This window comes from Zootoca vivipara, chromosome 9 (genome assembly GCF_965207765.1).
Source record: "Zootoca vivipara chromosome 9, rZooViv2.hap1.1, whole genome shotgun sequence".
Lineage (NCBI taxonomy): Eukaryota > Metazoa > Chordata > Lepidosauria > Squamata > Lacertidae > Zootoca > Zootoca vivipara.
In genome coordinates this window covers 61,493,838-61,509,681 of record NC_142592.1, presented here as the reverse complement: position 1 = coordinate 61,509,681, position 15,844 = coordinate 61,493,838, and the positions used below count along the sequence as shown (strand labels likewise).

General features: G+C 47.3%; 1 protein-coding gene across 7 annotated transcripts in view; it reads left to right on the top strand.

Annotated features, from left to right (window-relative positions):
- Window positions 1-7,451: 7,451 nt before the first annotated feature.
- KRAS (KRas proto-oncogene, GTPase) overlaps window positions 7,452-15,844 on the top strand; it is a 39,685-nt gene continuing 31,292 nt past the window's right edge. For 2 of the 7 annotated variants that reach the window (XM_088677010.1, XM_035126612.3), the window contains exon 1: window positions 7,452-7,560. In XM_088677010.1, coding sequence (XP_088533136.1) covers window positions 7,509-7,560 — 52 coding nt within the window. In that variant the 5' untranslated portion in view covers window positions 7,452-7,508. Of the gene's footprint in view, window positions 7,561-8,919; window positions 9,100-15,844 lie in introns of those variants that run through there. The other 5 variants (XM_060279198.2, XM_035126615.3, XM_088677009.1 and 2 more) reach the window with 4 other exon arrangements.

The window sequence follows — 15,844 nt, the reverse complement described above, 5'->3', positions numbered from 1 at the left end:
ACATGAGTTTGACCAAACTGCGGGAGGCAGGGGAATACAGGAGTGCCTGGCATGCTCTGGTCCATGGGGTCACGAAGAGTTGGACACGACTAAACAACAAATGAACTCTGGAGTGGAGGGGGACCCCCTGCACTTAGTAGTATAAGCTCACAAGAGATCTATATAATCAGCACTGATGCACCTGCACTTTTTAAAAAGTTAAAAATAGCCAGAGGAGGGGGGCAATTGTTGAACTGGATTGGTGGTGGTGCTCTGGGGTTGGGGGGGGGAGGAGAGATTAACCCTTCCTGCAGCATCATTTCCCTGATTGTGTCCTCATTATTTTCCCCAGCCTAAGGGTGCAATCCTATCTTCATGTTCCACTAGCGAAGAGGCTATAGGTATTGGTGGAAGTCCTGACATGTTGGTGGAACTTGAGGCACACCTTTAAAAATCGCCTCTAAGTACTGCACAGTTCTTAATCGACATACATCAGAAACTAGGCTTCTCTCCCTATTGGGCAAAAGTAGCAGCAGGATCCATCAAGACAGCAGTTCTCAAAGGAAAATAAAACAACTCCCAGCAGTGCTTTATTTATAACATAGAACACAGCTACTTTATGATACGACCATGGGACACCCAGAAACTATGAAACAATACAGGTTCCATAAGAACACAAACCATTCCCAAAACATATTATTGATTGTCCTTGAATCTTCCCACCAAACTTGCCGTACTTTGCTGCCCCACCCTTTGAGAACCGCTACATTGAGAGGTCAGTTTTCACTAGTCTCTGATTTATGAGAATTTATAAGAGCCAAGTGAGGTTTCTTGCTTTGTTTTGCCCCCGTTAAATAAAGAAGAGCACCGTTATCCCCATCGGAATGATTGAGCACCAGCCCTGCTCAGGTGCCAAGCAGTGGCATCACTGAAACTTAACAAGGGAGGGCTGTGCCTCCTGCCAGACACAGATAATTAGCTGGGGAAAATGGTGACCAGCACCCGGCATATCTTTATCTTAAGTATAGCAGCTAACCCACTGACCTAGAAAACCAAGTTATAAGGAATGAATGACTGTCAATGTGGACGGGGCAAAGGCAAGGGGCTGACACGGGAGAAGTGGGCCTGCAACAAAAAAACTGCAGCATGTGTTCTTTCCATTTTCACTTTTCCCTCTCAGCTCACACCCAGTGTTATTTGACCACTGAGCACGCCCAGTCTGTACTGGGCTATTATGGGGGGGGGGTGTCTGCTCCCTTACACTTCTCTACCCAGAAATATTTTGGTCTTCTGCAGATCTTGGGGCTGGAGTTTCCAGGAAAGACCAGGACAGACCTCAGTCTGAAACTCTGCACTGCTACTGCCGGTTGCTGTAGACCAGACCTGCTAACAGGTCATTCGCGATCTACCGGTCAATCGCGGGATGTCCCTGGTTGATCCTGGTCTATAGCGGGATCCTGATGCCTCCCCCCCAATACTTTGGCTTATCCTCCCCCCCAAAAGCTTAACAAGTTTGGCTTACCCTCCCTAAAAAAAGCTCAACAACTTTGATGAAGCTTTCCCCCAAAAAGCTCAACAAATCTACCAATGGGTAGATCACTGCCAGTTTTTTTTAATAGTTTAGTGGGAGTAGATCGCAGTCTCTTGGAAGCTGGACAGCCCTGCTGTAGACAATACTGAGCTAGATCTCAGTGTAAGGTAGCTTCCAGACCCTCCAAGTGTCCCTATTTTCCAGGGACAGTCTTGGATTTACAGAAGCTGTTCCAGATTCTGGTTTGATCCCTGATTCCCCTGTTTTTCCTTGGGATGTTCCCATCTTCATCCGAGAAATGTTGGAGGGTATGGAGTTATCCGACCTCCAGAGCCATCTGAAGGCAGCTTGTATGGGGAAGTTTTTAAATGTTTAATGTTTTATTTGATTTTTATATATGTTGGAAGCCACCCAGAGTCAGAGGGGCAAAGAAGAAGAAGAAGAAGAAGAAGAAGAAGAAGAAGAAGGGAGGAGGAGGAGGAGAATAGGACATCCCTATTTTCATCGGGGGACCCAGGTGGCACTGTGGGTCAATCCACAGAGTCTAGGGCTTGCTGATCAGAAGGTCGGCGGTTCAAATCCCTGCAACGGGGTGAGCTCCCGTTGCTTGGTCCCTGCTCCTGCCAACCTAGCAGTTCGAAAGCACATCAAAGTGCAAGTAGATAAATAGGGACCGCTCCGGCGGGAAGGTAAACGGCGTTTCCGTGTGCTGCTCTGGTTTGCCAGAAGCGGCTTTGTCATGCTGGCCACATGACCCGGAAGCTGTCTGCGGACAAACGCTGGCTCCCTCGGCCTATAGAGCGAGATGAGCGCCGCAACCCCAGAGTCGGACACGACTGGACCTGATGGTCAGGGGCCCCTTTACCTTTTATTTTCATCGGAGAAATGTTGGAGGGTATGAGCTTCCTACATTCCTATATCTGCTAATCAGAGGGTAGGAAGGGAACTTGTAGGCTATCAGGCAAACACATTTGGATACAGGAATCTCGCAGCTAATGCATTTCCAAGAGGTGGCTGCCCTGCCTCTTCTAGAGTGTCACCTTTAGTTTGGCTCCAGGTGTGTGGCAAGCTGAGCCTTATCTTGCTGCTGCAACTACGGGAAAGAGGCCAAAGGTCAAAGGCGTCATGTGGAGTCCTGTGTCTCCCTCCCTCATCCTTTCTTCCAATGAGATGGGGATTCTGTAAAGCATTCTGTAAAGGGCTGAGCGTCTTTCAATCACTTATTAAGACCAGGCTTATGTGAGTTCTGCTTTGCCCTAAATAACACTGATGCTTTCTCTAGATACAACTTTCAGTACAAGGCGGCTTTCTATGTTCCTAGGTTCCCTATTCCTGTTTTATATCCTAAACTGAGGAGCATCCATATTTAGGATTTTGTTGTGTTTACTGAGACATTTTATGCACATGTGTACAAACATTAATCAGACACCATCTTTAAGTGCCTGTGTACATACTCTAGGAGTCTTGGTAGACCACAAACTTGACATGAGTCAACAGTGTGATGCAGCAGCTAAAAAAGCCAATGCAATTCTGGGCTGCATCAATAGGAGTATAGCATCTAGATCAAGGGAAGTAATAGTACCACTGTATTCTGCTCTGGTCAGACCTCACCTGGAGTACTGTGTCCAGTTCTGGGCACCACAATTCAAGAAGGATACTGACAAGCTGGAACGTGTCCAGAGGAGGGCAACCAAAATGGTCAAAGGCCTGGAGACGATGCCTTATGAGGTACGGCTTAGGGAGCTGGGTATGTTTAGCCTGGAGAAGAGAAGGTTAAGGGGTGATATGATAGCCATGTTCAAATATATAAAAGGATGTCATATAGAAGAGGGTGAAAGGTTGTTTTCTGCTGCTCCAGAGAAGTGGACCTGGAGCAATGGATTCAAGCTACAAGAAAGAAGATTCCTCCTAAACATTAGGAAGAATTTCCTGACAGCAAGAGCTGTTCAACAGTGGAATTTGCTGCCAAAGAGTGTGGTGGAGTCTCCTTCTTTGGAGGTCTTTAAGCGGAGGCTTGACAGCCATCTGTCAGAAATGCTTTGATGGTGTTTCCTGCTTGGCAGGGGGTTGGACTGGATGGCCTTTGTGGTCTCTTCCAACTCTATGATTCTATGATTCATATTTGGGGTTGGTAAGAAGGAAGGAAGGAAGGAAGGAAGGAAGGAAGGAAGGAAGGAAGGAAGGAAGGAAGGAAGGAAGGAAGGAAGGAAAGGGATAAAGTGAGGGGAAATTACAGAATACTGTACCAAGTTACATACAAGTTACTGTATGTAACTTGTAGTCTGCAGGAGTAGACTGAAGTGTGCATGCACACAAAAGCTTATACCAAGAACAAACTTAGTTGGTCTATAAGGTGCTACTGGACACTTTTAATTTTAAATGTTTTGACTTTGTCAGACCAACACGGCTACCTACCTGAATCTACAGGAGTAGTTCTATTAGTCTGCTGCAGTAAAAACCGGGATCTTAAAAATGAGGATTTCCCCTCAATATTCACGGGGTAAGAACAGCTGCGGATCATAGGAAATATTTCCAGTCCAAAGTTTCAACATTTAAGTGTGCAAAATCACAGAGTGAGTGTTGCCTTGATTCGTTTTTATACACTAGGAATCCCCAGGTTCCCAAAGCCGTGAGCGTAGGGGTTCTTGTTTGGGGCAGAGAGGGGCCACATTACCCTTGTGGAAAGCTGTCAGGGGCTGCATTCCAAAAGTGGCCTGGCCCAGTTGAATTGCATACCCTTAACATAATCGCACACACAATCTCTCTCACACGCACACACAGACTGTATGCCAGTAGTATGGTGTAATATTGGGCTGAGCCCAGGAGATGTTGGTCCAAATAGCTTGTGGGCTGCTGGTTCCCTGCCCTGGTTTATAACTTCAAAGCTTGCTCAAGATCTGACACGAGATCAGGAGGCATGGATACAACATGAGCTAAAGCTCTAAAATGCCCTGTTATGTGTATATATTTGTCATTCAACTCGGTTGGGAAAGTTGCAGAGTTAAGTGCTCAGTATGAGAATTTTTTTTCTATGACTTTGATGACCAACTTAAGGTGAGGATGCCAGGTTCAGACCAGGAATCCCTAAAGAAAAGGCTTTCTGCTCTTCCCAATTCAGGACTACTCTACAGCAGGCTTCCTCAAACTCGGCCCTCCAGATGTTTTTGCCCTCAACTCCCATGATCCCTAGCTAGCAGGACCAGTGGTCAGGGATGATGGGAATTGTAGTCTCAAAACATCTGGAGGGCTGAGTTTGAGGAAGCCTGCTCTACAGAGGTAATTTACTATGGGGAAGAAAGACAAAATGAGAACGGTCTACCCCGATTCTCCTGGCTTCTTTGACGTCAGGGAGTTTTTGACATTGTGCAGTGGCATGTTCGCTTGCTAGCCATCCATGAAAAAAGAAGACCTGAGTGTGCGCTGGCCTTCGCAATAGTTCCACTGAACGTTTGAAGCATATGGGCAAATTTCCATGGCAAGGCCTGCCACCCTGCGAACCCTCCCTGAAGAATTGAGCTTTGGGAAGTTACAAGCATCTCGTTGCCAAAGAAAAGCATGGAGGACTTTACTGGTAATCCGGAAAATAGTAGAATCAAGGGAATACAAGTGGGCTCTTTGCTGCATTTGCAGGGGTTGGACTAGATGACCCCAGGGACCCTTCCAATGCTACAAGTCTAGGATTCTAGGATTCATCTCCTAACAAGAGTGCTCCTTTCCAGTGTGCCAGCTGCGCCTTTTTCCAGGATACAACAGGCCAGACTTTTTGCCACACTGGCAGGGGCTTTGTAGGAGTTGTAGTTCAAAACATCTGTAAAGCACCAGCTTGGCAAAAAGGCAGCCATAAAAGGTTGTAAGGGGCTGTAGCTGGCCAATTTACTCCCTGCACCCTTTCCTAAGTTTTCCATTTTATTTTTCCAGTTGACACTTAACATCCCATGCTTCAATTTTTGTTTGGGAATTGCAGCTCTGTGAGGGGTCTCCTAACAACACTTGGCACACTTAAACTACAGTTCCCAGGATTCTTTGCCAGTTCAAAGTATAAGAGTGCTTTAAATGTTTGGTGTGGATGTGATTTTTAGGCTGGTTTCCCCCCTCCTTTTCTGGAGGAGAAAGAGGCCAACCTTTTCCCCATTTCTAAAGTTTTCTAGGTTGGTTGGTTGGTTATTTAATTTCTGTACTGCTTAATATATTAAAAAATATCTGTAAGCAGCGTATAAAAAATGAAAGCAACAGCAGTTTAAACAAAACATTACAAAAACACACCGTTACATATGAAAATGTTGCATTAATACAAAGTTACCAATATATATATATATATGTATATATATGAATCAATATCAGTTCATTTTCCTCCTGAAACTCAGCTTCCAAGTTTTCACTTAGGGTCCCCAAACTCTCAGCTCACCCACAGAAGTCACACAATTATAAGAGCTCCTGGAAATGGCAGACATCACACTAGTCCAGGCCATAGCTGCCAAGTTTTCCCTTTTCTCGCGAGGAAGCCTATTCAGCATAAGGGAAAATCCCTGTAAAAAAGGGATAACTTGGCAGCTATGGTCCAGGCTTCCCCAAACTCAGCCCTCCAGATGTTTCGAGACTACAATTCCCATCATCCCTGACCACTGGTCCTGCTAGCTAGGGATCATGGGAGTTGTAGGCCAAAAACACCTGGAGTTTGAGGAAGCCTGGTATATGGTAGTTCCTCTGGCTGCTCACAGCTGTTTCCCATTCAGCTGCACTTTCCTCATCAAGTTCTAGGTACAGGAGGTTTACGGAGTTTCCCAGGGGGTTAGGATGGGAAAAGTCCCCCCCTCCACTCACAGCTCTCTCTGCACCCTCTCCTCCTCCAGCTGCTTCACCCAACTATGTTAATACCTCCCTCTCGAGTCTCAGTGACCCCATTTTGGCTGCAACCCTGCCAGTACTCTCATTCTGTGTTTGCTATTAGAGGGAATTATACATTTAAATTAAATGCTGCTTCACAGAGCAGCATCAAAAAGACAGGTCCCTGCCCCGAGGCACTTGCAATCCCTGCAATCCCAAGAGGGAGGACAGAGGGATGGAGGAAGTTGAAGGGAGGGAGAGGGCAAACAGGGGAGGGGGAGAATGCAGGTTCTGTTCACTACATACCGTAGAGTTGGAAAGGGGACCCAAAGCACCATTTAGACCAACCTGCTGCAATGCAGGAATCACTGCTAATATTTGCAACTTATTTATTAAATTCATTAGCCACTTTTCTGTTCAGGTGGGTGGCCTATATACAATAAAAAACGGCAATTCATCTTTATTTTACAAACGTCATTTCATTGTGCTTTTTACATTTTGCTCTGGGAATGACATTGAAGAGCCAGGATTGCGGGTGTAATCCTAAAAATTATGGAAGAATTCTCAAAAAATCACCACTGGCTAAATTCCATCTCCTCCCCTCACAAACCCCAAATGCTGAAACAGAAGGGGGGGAAAACCCCCAGATCTTGAGAGGCACAAATGCTAGATTGCAATGCTGGAAATCCCTCTCTCTGTACCCTTCAGGCAATCTTCCACATCCCTACTTTGAAGTAAACCAAACCCAAGGGGTCTTAATTCCAAGACATTTTGATTAGAGCAAGGGGCTGCGTTCCAATCTGGCCTCTCCACCCCAAACCCATTTAAAAAGAAAATAAAGAGAGCATTAGGATGCACCATTTGTTATGAACACCAGACAAATCAGTAAGGCTTGGCAGGTAAAGCCCTGGGATTTGGTGCAATTTTCCAAGGCATGCCAAGCGATTTGCTGCAGGCAGCCAGCTAGCTAAATAGGTAGGCTGCACTTACGAAACACCTTTGCAAACCCATTACAGCCTAATACACAAACACACACAACACAGCTGACTGCACCACATACATAGGTACACACAGATAAAGATTTTGTAACACGCCCTTCTTCCTCCTCACCAGCCAATAACAGAGTAGGTGCCTGTTATTTTGGAACCTGCCTTGGGCAGAGAAGTTGCATTGTATGTACGTCCTGGAAACAGCAAAAGGAGCAAGGGCTGGAGACAGAGAGAGGGGTAAGAGGGTTGTGGTTGTGTGTGTGTGTGTGGGGAGGGGGGGCCGTGTACAAAGGGGGGATATTTGGGGGCAGTGGACGGGGTCCCCACTGTATAATCTATCCTCCCCCCCCAATGTTTTCTGAAAGGCCTGAATGCTACATTGATTACTGGCTGTTAAAACCAAGGGGTGGTGGTACCGTAGTTATTGCAGAAGTATTAATTCAGAGTATTTTTTTAAAAAAATGCTTCATCATTTATGTAACGAGTTTGCAGCGCTTAAATCCCTGACGTTTTAATTCATTCTTCTATTTGTAAATCCAATTCCGGATCGCCTTATTGGTTTTTTTGTTTTTATGGTATACATTGTTTGATCAGCATCCCTTTAGTTCATCGGATTTTGTAGGATAATTATCGGAGTTGTGTGCAGCGGCCGGTCAAAATGCTTTTCAGGGTGATGTAAATGGATCTCGCATATGATCGGTTTCAATTCTGCGTGGCTGTCACATTTCTCGGCAAAAGGGAAAAGGGGAAAACCACACACGCACTATCCTTACCTCGTGTGACTTTGTTCCTGGTACGTTTTCGCGTCATTTATAGTTTCCACAGCATTTAAAGGTAACTGTTTATTATTTACATCATCTTGACAGATCGCCACTTTATTCACCAACACGGCAGGTTCCCTCCACAGACAAACGTACTTTACAGTCTTTTTTAAAAATCTCGATAACCTGCTTCCCGGGTGATTTTTGATGCCTTCAGGCCGTCGTTCATTTATTTTGCCATCCTCTTTTATTAATAATGACAGGTCGGGGTTCATTTTGATAACCCGCCGTTAACAAAAAATAAAACCCCACCACCACTACCTGCCCAGTTCCAAGCTGCTGCATTTTTATTTTTATTTAAAAAACGCATTTTAGAAGTGCCAACTCGACCGTCTGTGCGTGTTTACTTGGAAGCAAGCCACCCCCTCCGCCCCGCCCCGGCGCTTAGGAGGGCGCGGAACCTGCAGCAGCAGCATGCCTATCAATTCTTGTAAAAAAATATTTAAAATTATATCAATTATATATCAATCCCTCCTTGCTGCAAGCCCGGTTTGCAACGCGCGCTTACTCGGATGCAAAAACCCCGTGCGTGCAATGGAGGCTTGCTTTGCTCCCAAAGGAAGCGTGCAAACGGTTGGCAGAGCTCCGCCGTTTTATATAACCGGGGCTGGTGTATCTCTACACGGCGCGCTGCTGCTGCTGCACGCGAGAGAAGCGAATCTTGCAGCAAGAATCCCGGGCTGCGGCTCCTCTCCAGCCCCGCCCACCCCTCCTCCTCGCCCCGCCCACTCCTCCCCTCCTCATCCCGCCCATTCCTCTTCTCCTCCTATGCCTGATCAGGCCGGCGAATCGAGCTGCCGAGGGCATCGATGGCTCTCTCTCACTCACACTCTCTCTTTTAAAGCGCACCCCTCCATCCTCTTCTCGGCGCTCGGCAGCGCCAGCCCCGGCTCCGGCCATTTCGCGCAGCGGCGGCGGCGCCTCCGGAGGGACCCGGGAGGAGGAGGAGGAGGAGGTAGGTGCTTCCCATTGCCTTCTCCAGAGGAAGCCCCGGGACCTATTTGCACCCCGCGGGAAACTGACCCGGGTGTCAGGGGCGCCTCCCACCTCTCCCCTTCTTCCCCGGGACTTAGTGGAAACCTTTCCCTCAGCCCCCTCTGCCCCGGGACTTAGTGGAAACCTTTCCCTCAGCCCCCTCTTCCCCGGGACTTAGTAGAAACCTTTCCCTCAGCCCCCTCTGCCCCGGGACTTAGTGGCAGCCGAGCCTTGAGAAGCCTCGCCTTTCCCTGACCTAGTGGGCACCCGGTATGAAGAAGCCCCCTCACCCCCCCCATTCGCCTCTGTCCCGGGGCTTAGTAGCTGCCCCTTGAGAAGCAGCCACGCTCTCCCCCGGCGTCGGGGTTTGGTGGGCTCCCCGTGCGAAGAAGCCCCCGAAGCCAGCCGCTTCTGCCCCCGGACCTAGTGGCATGTTGCTGCTGCTGCCCGCGCTTTTTCACTTGGGTCTTTTCCCTCCTTGCTCTGCTTGTCTTTCATTGCGGGGCTTCTCCGAAGGAAATAAACGCGGGGGGAGAAAATGAATGAGAATAGGAGGAGGAAAACACGCGCGCGCGATGGTGACTCTTCCTTGTTTCAAAATGGCAAAAACTGAAACATTCAAAAAGTTAGACATCTTTTCCTTCTCTCCTCCTCCTCCCCACTGCAAAGTCTTTCCTGGTGGTTCAACTTTCCGGAGATTCATTCCGGCTCCCATATAGGGCGGCGGTGATACTTTTTGGGTGTGTTTTTGGTGGTGGGGTCTGCCTTCCTTTCCTGCCACCCCTTGAAGGAAGTAAGGAAGGAGACCCTTCCTGCCCCTTCCATCCTGGATGCGCCCCACTTCCTCCTCATCCCTCCCGGACATTGTTCCTCTCCTGTGTCCACCTTCCTGGAAAATCTGCCTTCCATTTCTCCCTGGGGGGGGGGGGGCGCAGTACTGTATTTTGCAAATCCTCCTTTTGTCCTTCTCCCTGCTCTAATCTGTCGGAACCTTCATGCTTGCTATGTACATCCAATGAGTTTTTATGTAGTCTCTTAGGTGCATGGGGAAAGGGGAGAGACCCTCCTTATACCTCAGGGTCTTAAGGCATGAGACTCTTTATGTCAGGGCCATGGGTTTGAGTGGCTGCGGAAACCCAGCCAGATGAGCGGGGTATGAATAATAAAGTTGTTGTTGTTACTATTATTTGAGCCCCACGTTGGGCAAAAGATGACCCTCGGGGTCCTTTCCAACTCTTTGATTCCATTGTGGGTGGAGTAACAGACAAAAAAGTGGGTGGGGCCAGAGGCAAAAGTGAGCGGAGCTGCCTTATACTCCACAGGCCCATCTGGGTGAGTGTCCTCTGCACTGACTGGCAGCTGTTCCCCAGCGCATCAGGCAGGGGTCTCTCTCTTAGCCCCTACCTGGAGATGCCTGGAATTGAGCCCAAGATCTTCTGCCTGCAAAACCACTTAGAGATGAATATGGGCAAATATTGGGGATGAGGAGTTTAAACTTTAAACCAGGGGTGGCCAACTTCCAAGAGACTGCGATCTACTCACAGAGTTAAAAACTGGCAGTGATCTACCCCCTTTTTGGGGGTTCAGGTCAAAGTTGTTGAGCTTCTTTAGGGAGGAGGAAAGCGATGCTGAGCTTTTTAAGGAAGGAAAACCCTGTTTTTGGTGGTTCAGGTCAAAGTTGTTGAGCTTTTTTTTAGGGAGGAAAGCCTCGTTTTTTAGGGGTGCAGGGCTTCTTTGGGGGGAGCCGGTGATCTAATGGTGATCTACCACAGACATCCAGTGATCTATTGGTAGATCACGATCTACCTGTTGGACATGCCTGCTTTAAACCAAATGAAACTTTTGTTTTCTATACAGTGGTACCTTGGTTCTCAAACGCCTTGGTACTCAAACAACTTGGAACCCAAACCCGGAAGTAAGTGTTCTGGTTTGTGAACTTTTTTCGGAAGCCAAACGTGCTCCATTTTGAGTGTTATGCTTCTGCTTTGAGTGTTATCCTTCCGATTTGAGTGCTACACTTCCGTTTTGAGTGTTACACTGAGGTCTGTCTGTTTTTGCTATTTATTTTGCGTTTTTGCGGCTCTTTTTTGCTTTGTTTTTGTGACTGTGTGGAGCCCAGTTCAGCTACTGATTGATTGTGTGACTGCAGTACATTGTTTATTGCTTCCATTTTATGGATCAATGGTCCCGCTAGATCAGGCATGTCCAAAATTCGGCCCTCCAGATGTTTTGGACTACAATTCCCATCATCCCTGACCACTGGTCCTGTTAGCTAGGGATCATCGGAGTTGTAGGCCAAAACATCTGGAGGGCCGCAGGTTGGGCATGCCTGCGCTAGATAGTAAAATTCATGTTAAATTGCTGTTTTAGGGGTTGTTTTTTTAAAGTCTGGAACGGGTTAATCCATTTTGCATTACAGTGGTACCTCTACTTACGAATAACTCTACTTACGAATAACTCTACTTACGAACAGAGCTCCGTCCGCCATCTTGGATGCGGTTTAGATAGGATTTTTTTCTACTTACGAATTTTTAGATAGGGTTGCTTCTACTTACGAATTTTTTCTCCCAATGCATTACTATGGGATTCGACTTACAATTTTTTTCGACTTACAAATGTGCGTTCGGAACGCATTAAATTCGTAAGTAGAGGTACCACTGTACTTTCTATGGGAAAGTGCACCTTGGTTTTGGGACGCTTTGGTTTTGGAACGGACTTCTGGAACAGTTTAAGTTTGAGAACCAAGGTACCACTGTATTGGGTAAATCTAGGTGCCAAGCAGTACTGAAGACCTTGTGCATGTTCCTTTTCCCTGCTCTTGTGGTGTGTTGCCTGCCTGCCACTTGCTGTAACCAGAGTATGCAGGGCGGTAAAGGTTTTTGCGGAGTCCCTGTGGCTCAAATTGGAGAGGTCCTGAGTGCTGGATATGCAGAAATGGCCATATTGCCAGTGGGGGAATTCCTGAGAGGTTAAAGCTTCCCACCACCCTGTCTGTAGATGGCTTCTATAATGTTTATTAACATTCTGTAACTATTATTTCCTGTTTCTTAAATGTGGCAAGCTTGGCTAGGACAAAGCATAATCTGGCAAAGGCTTTGTTTGTTCTTTCTCCAAGCCTGGTGAAAAATGTCTGTGTAGCTCTAAAGCTCACCTGCGGTATTTTAAAAGTCTGGCTTGCGCAAGAAAAGGCACTGTCTCATTGCATAGGCATTGTGTGAACCAGGTTTGGATGTGTTTGTTGTGGCAGCTCCAGTCCTTGCACCTTCCAAAGACTGCTGGGTGTGGTTGTGGAACCTTTGTGGCGTGTGCAACCCAAGCGGCATTCTAGAGTTGCAGGGATGGAGGAAACTTTTGGCCCTCTTCGTGAATGTGGAACTGTCACGAAGAGATCAGTTATGATGGGCAACTTGCCCTGGAAAATGCTTTTTTCTGTTTCCTATTTTCTGTTTCTTCATACAGATTCAAAGGAATATAGGGTGTATTGGTGCCATGTTGTCCATGCACAGAGGCATAGGCGTCAACTTCTGGATAGGAAAATAAGGGGTCAGTGGTGGTGCGGCACTGGAAGTTGCTTCTGCGCATGTCTGGACATGTGCATAAGCGACTTCCAGTGGCGGCTCTGCCTGATTTCCGGTGCCCAGACATGGGCAGAGCGGCACCGGAAATTGGTTCCGCGCATGTCCAGACATGTGCAGAAGCGACTTCCGGTGCCAGGCTGCCCATGTCCGCATGTCTGGGCACCAGAAGTTGCTTCTTCACATGCCCGAGCATGCGCAGAGGTGATTTCTGAAGTCAAGTGAGCGAGCAGCCAGCCGGGAGCCGGGACATGGCCGCTGGCGCCGGCAGGAGCTGCGAACCCGGGGGATTTATGGGATATTTTTCAATTCGGGATACCAGCGGGAAATGGATTTAAATCCGGGGGTTTCCCGCGAAAAACGGGAGACTTGACAGCATAGGTGCCAACTCCCAGATTGAAAAATCCAGGATTGGCAGCAGTGCGGCACCGGAGGTTTCGCTGCGGCCATTTTGGAACTGGGCAGAGCGGCACCGGAAGTCGCTTCTACGCATGCTCTGCCCATTTCCAAAATGGCTGTAGTGCCAGAAATAGCTTCTGCACATGTGCAGAGACTCCAGACATGCGCAGAAGGAACCTCCCCGGGCGCAGAAGGAACCTCCCCGGGCCGGTAAGAATCTGGGGGATTTACGGGGTTTTTAAAAATCCGGGCTGCCAGCGGGCAACGGCTGGGAAAATGGGGGTTTCCCGGGGAATACAGGAGTCTTGGCAGCTATGCTTGACAGCTATGCACAGAGGCCAAGCTGAGGCTCAGCAGGTCTGCTTAGTGCACAGGTGAGCTGGCTGCACACCTTCCAACATGTGCCAGAATTCTCTGCAACTTGCAGAGGTTCCATCAAGTGTTTTATCTGGCAGGCAAGTCCAAAGCAGAAACTGTTCCTTGAAGACTGAAAAGCACTTGGCTGGTATCTTCAGGTTTGGAAGTGAGAAACATCGACTCTAATCCCAGTTTATCTTGAATTGGCTTTGGGGAAGCGGCAGCCGCAATGTGTTTCTGCCTAACCTACATCACGTAATCTGTTATGAATTTATTAAAAGTTCTTTGCTGAGTAAGTTTTATCAGTCTGATGAAGAAAGAAAATAGGATGTTTTTCTCTGTTAGATTAGTCTAAACCAAGTAATATGGAGCTTGTGAGTTTCATTTAATTTCAACAGACACTGCATCATGATAATGATGTGTTTCTCAAGTTCAAAGTACAAGAAAAGTCCCTCTCTGGTATATATTGGCTCATAAATTACCTAACTAGATAAAAACGGACTCTAATAGGAGAGAACATGATAGCCAACAGCAGCCCTACAATAATATTGTTTGAAGTCGCAAATTTAAAAATAGGTTTGCCGGTGCCATCAGAGTAAATGCATTTTTTACAGATAAGACATTCGACATTCAAGTCTTCATGATAAAAAAAGTCATGTAACTTGATAGCAGTTGTGTGTGTGGGGTGTGTGTGTGATAATTTTTGAAAATTGTGTTTTAATTGTGGTGGTGGTGGTCTGATTTACTATAAATCGCTGTTAAATCTTTTTGAGTGAAAGGTGTTATACAGCATTATTAGGTATGTAAATAGCTCTAAAACAGGGGTCAGCAACCTTTTTCAGCCGTGGGCTGGTCTACCGTCCCTCAGACCATTTGGTGGGCCGGACTATATTTTTTGGGGGGGGGGAATGAATGAATTCCTGTGCCCCACAAATAACCCAGAGATGCATTTTAAATAAAAGGACACATTCTACTCATGTAAAAAGTAAACACTCTGATTCCCGGACCGTCCACGGGCCAGATTGAGAAGGCGATTGGGCCGCATCCGGCCCACGGGCCTTAGGTTGCCTACCTCTGCTCTAAAGTGATTCCTGAACCTGATTCAGTGAGTACACTGGCCTTGGAACCAGGAAACCATAGTTCAGATCCATCTTATTCACATAGGCCATGGTGGGGCCGTCTTTAGTTAATTTCTGTTGCTTTCGAGGCATGTTGCCAGCCTGCCAGGGGCCTATGCTCTCAATATGGCAAGCCCACAACTTAGGAACATTTAACTTGTGTGCATTCAGCTTTACGTGCATGGCATTTTTAAAAAAGGGTATTGGAAAACTGGGCAGGGATCCAGGAAAATTGACTTTGGCAACCCCACCTGCCATTGAACCCAATGTGTTTTGATAATAAGCGATTTTGGCTTAAGGTGTGATCCCTGGAACACAGCCCCTACGTAAGCTGCAGGCTTACTGTACAACAAATGCCTCTGCTCCTGCACCTGATGACATAGAATAATAGAATTGTAGAGTTGGAAGGGACTCCAAGGGTCATCTAGTCCAACCCCCTGCGATGCAGAAATCTCGACAAAAGCATCCTTGACAGATGGCCATCCAACCTCTGTTTAAAAACATCCAAGGAAGGTGAGACCACCACTTTCCGAGGGAGTCCGTTCCACTGTCAAACAGCTCTTACTGTCAGAAAGATCTTCCAGATGTTTATTAGGAATCTCCTTTCTTGTAACTTTAAGCTAGGCATAGGCAAACTCGGCCCTCCAGATGTTTTGGGACTACAACTCCCATGATCCCTAGCTAACAGGACCAGTGGTCAGGGATGATGGGAGTTGTATTCCCAAAGCATCTGGAGGGTGAGTTTGCCTATGCCTTCTTTAAGCCATTCCAAAATAAAATAAAACAATGGGATTTGGGGTTGGGGAGAGAGAAGGTTGCTCGCTGTCTCCCTCCCTTAAATCTTCTGATTCAAAAAGTCCTTGACTTTATCTCCTGAGGAAGAGGGGAATCTGATGTCAGGGTCATTCATGGCAGCCAGTTGGCACCTCCCCCCAAAAAGGGATGCGAGAGCACATAATCATGTAATACAGTGGACACTTGGGTTGTGAACCTGATCCGTGCGGGTGGGACGTTCACGAACCCACAGCATCACGTCCGCACACGTGCGGGTCGCGATTCGGCACTTCTGCGCATGCGCAAAGCGCTGAAACCCGGAAGTAACCTGTTCGGGTACTTCCAGGTTCGCGTGGTGCGCAACCCGAAAAAACGCGTCTGTAACCCGAGGTATTACTGTATCTGAATGTGCCAATTTATATGTACAGGTTTGGATTTAGGCATCTTTTAAATGCCATGCAATACATCTTGCTATAGTGTGGAAGGCTGTGTCTGCTATCTA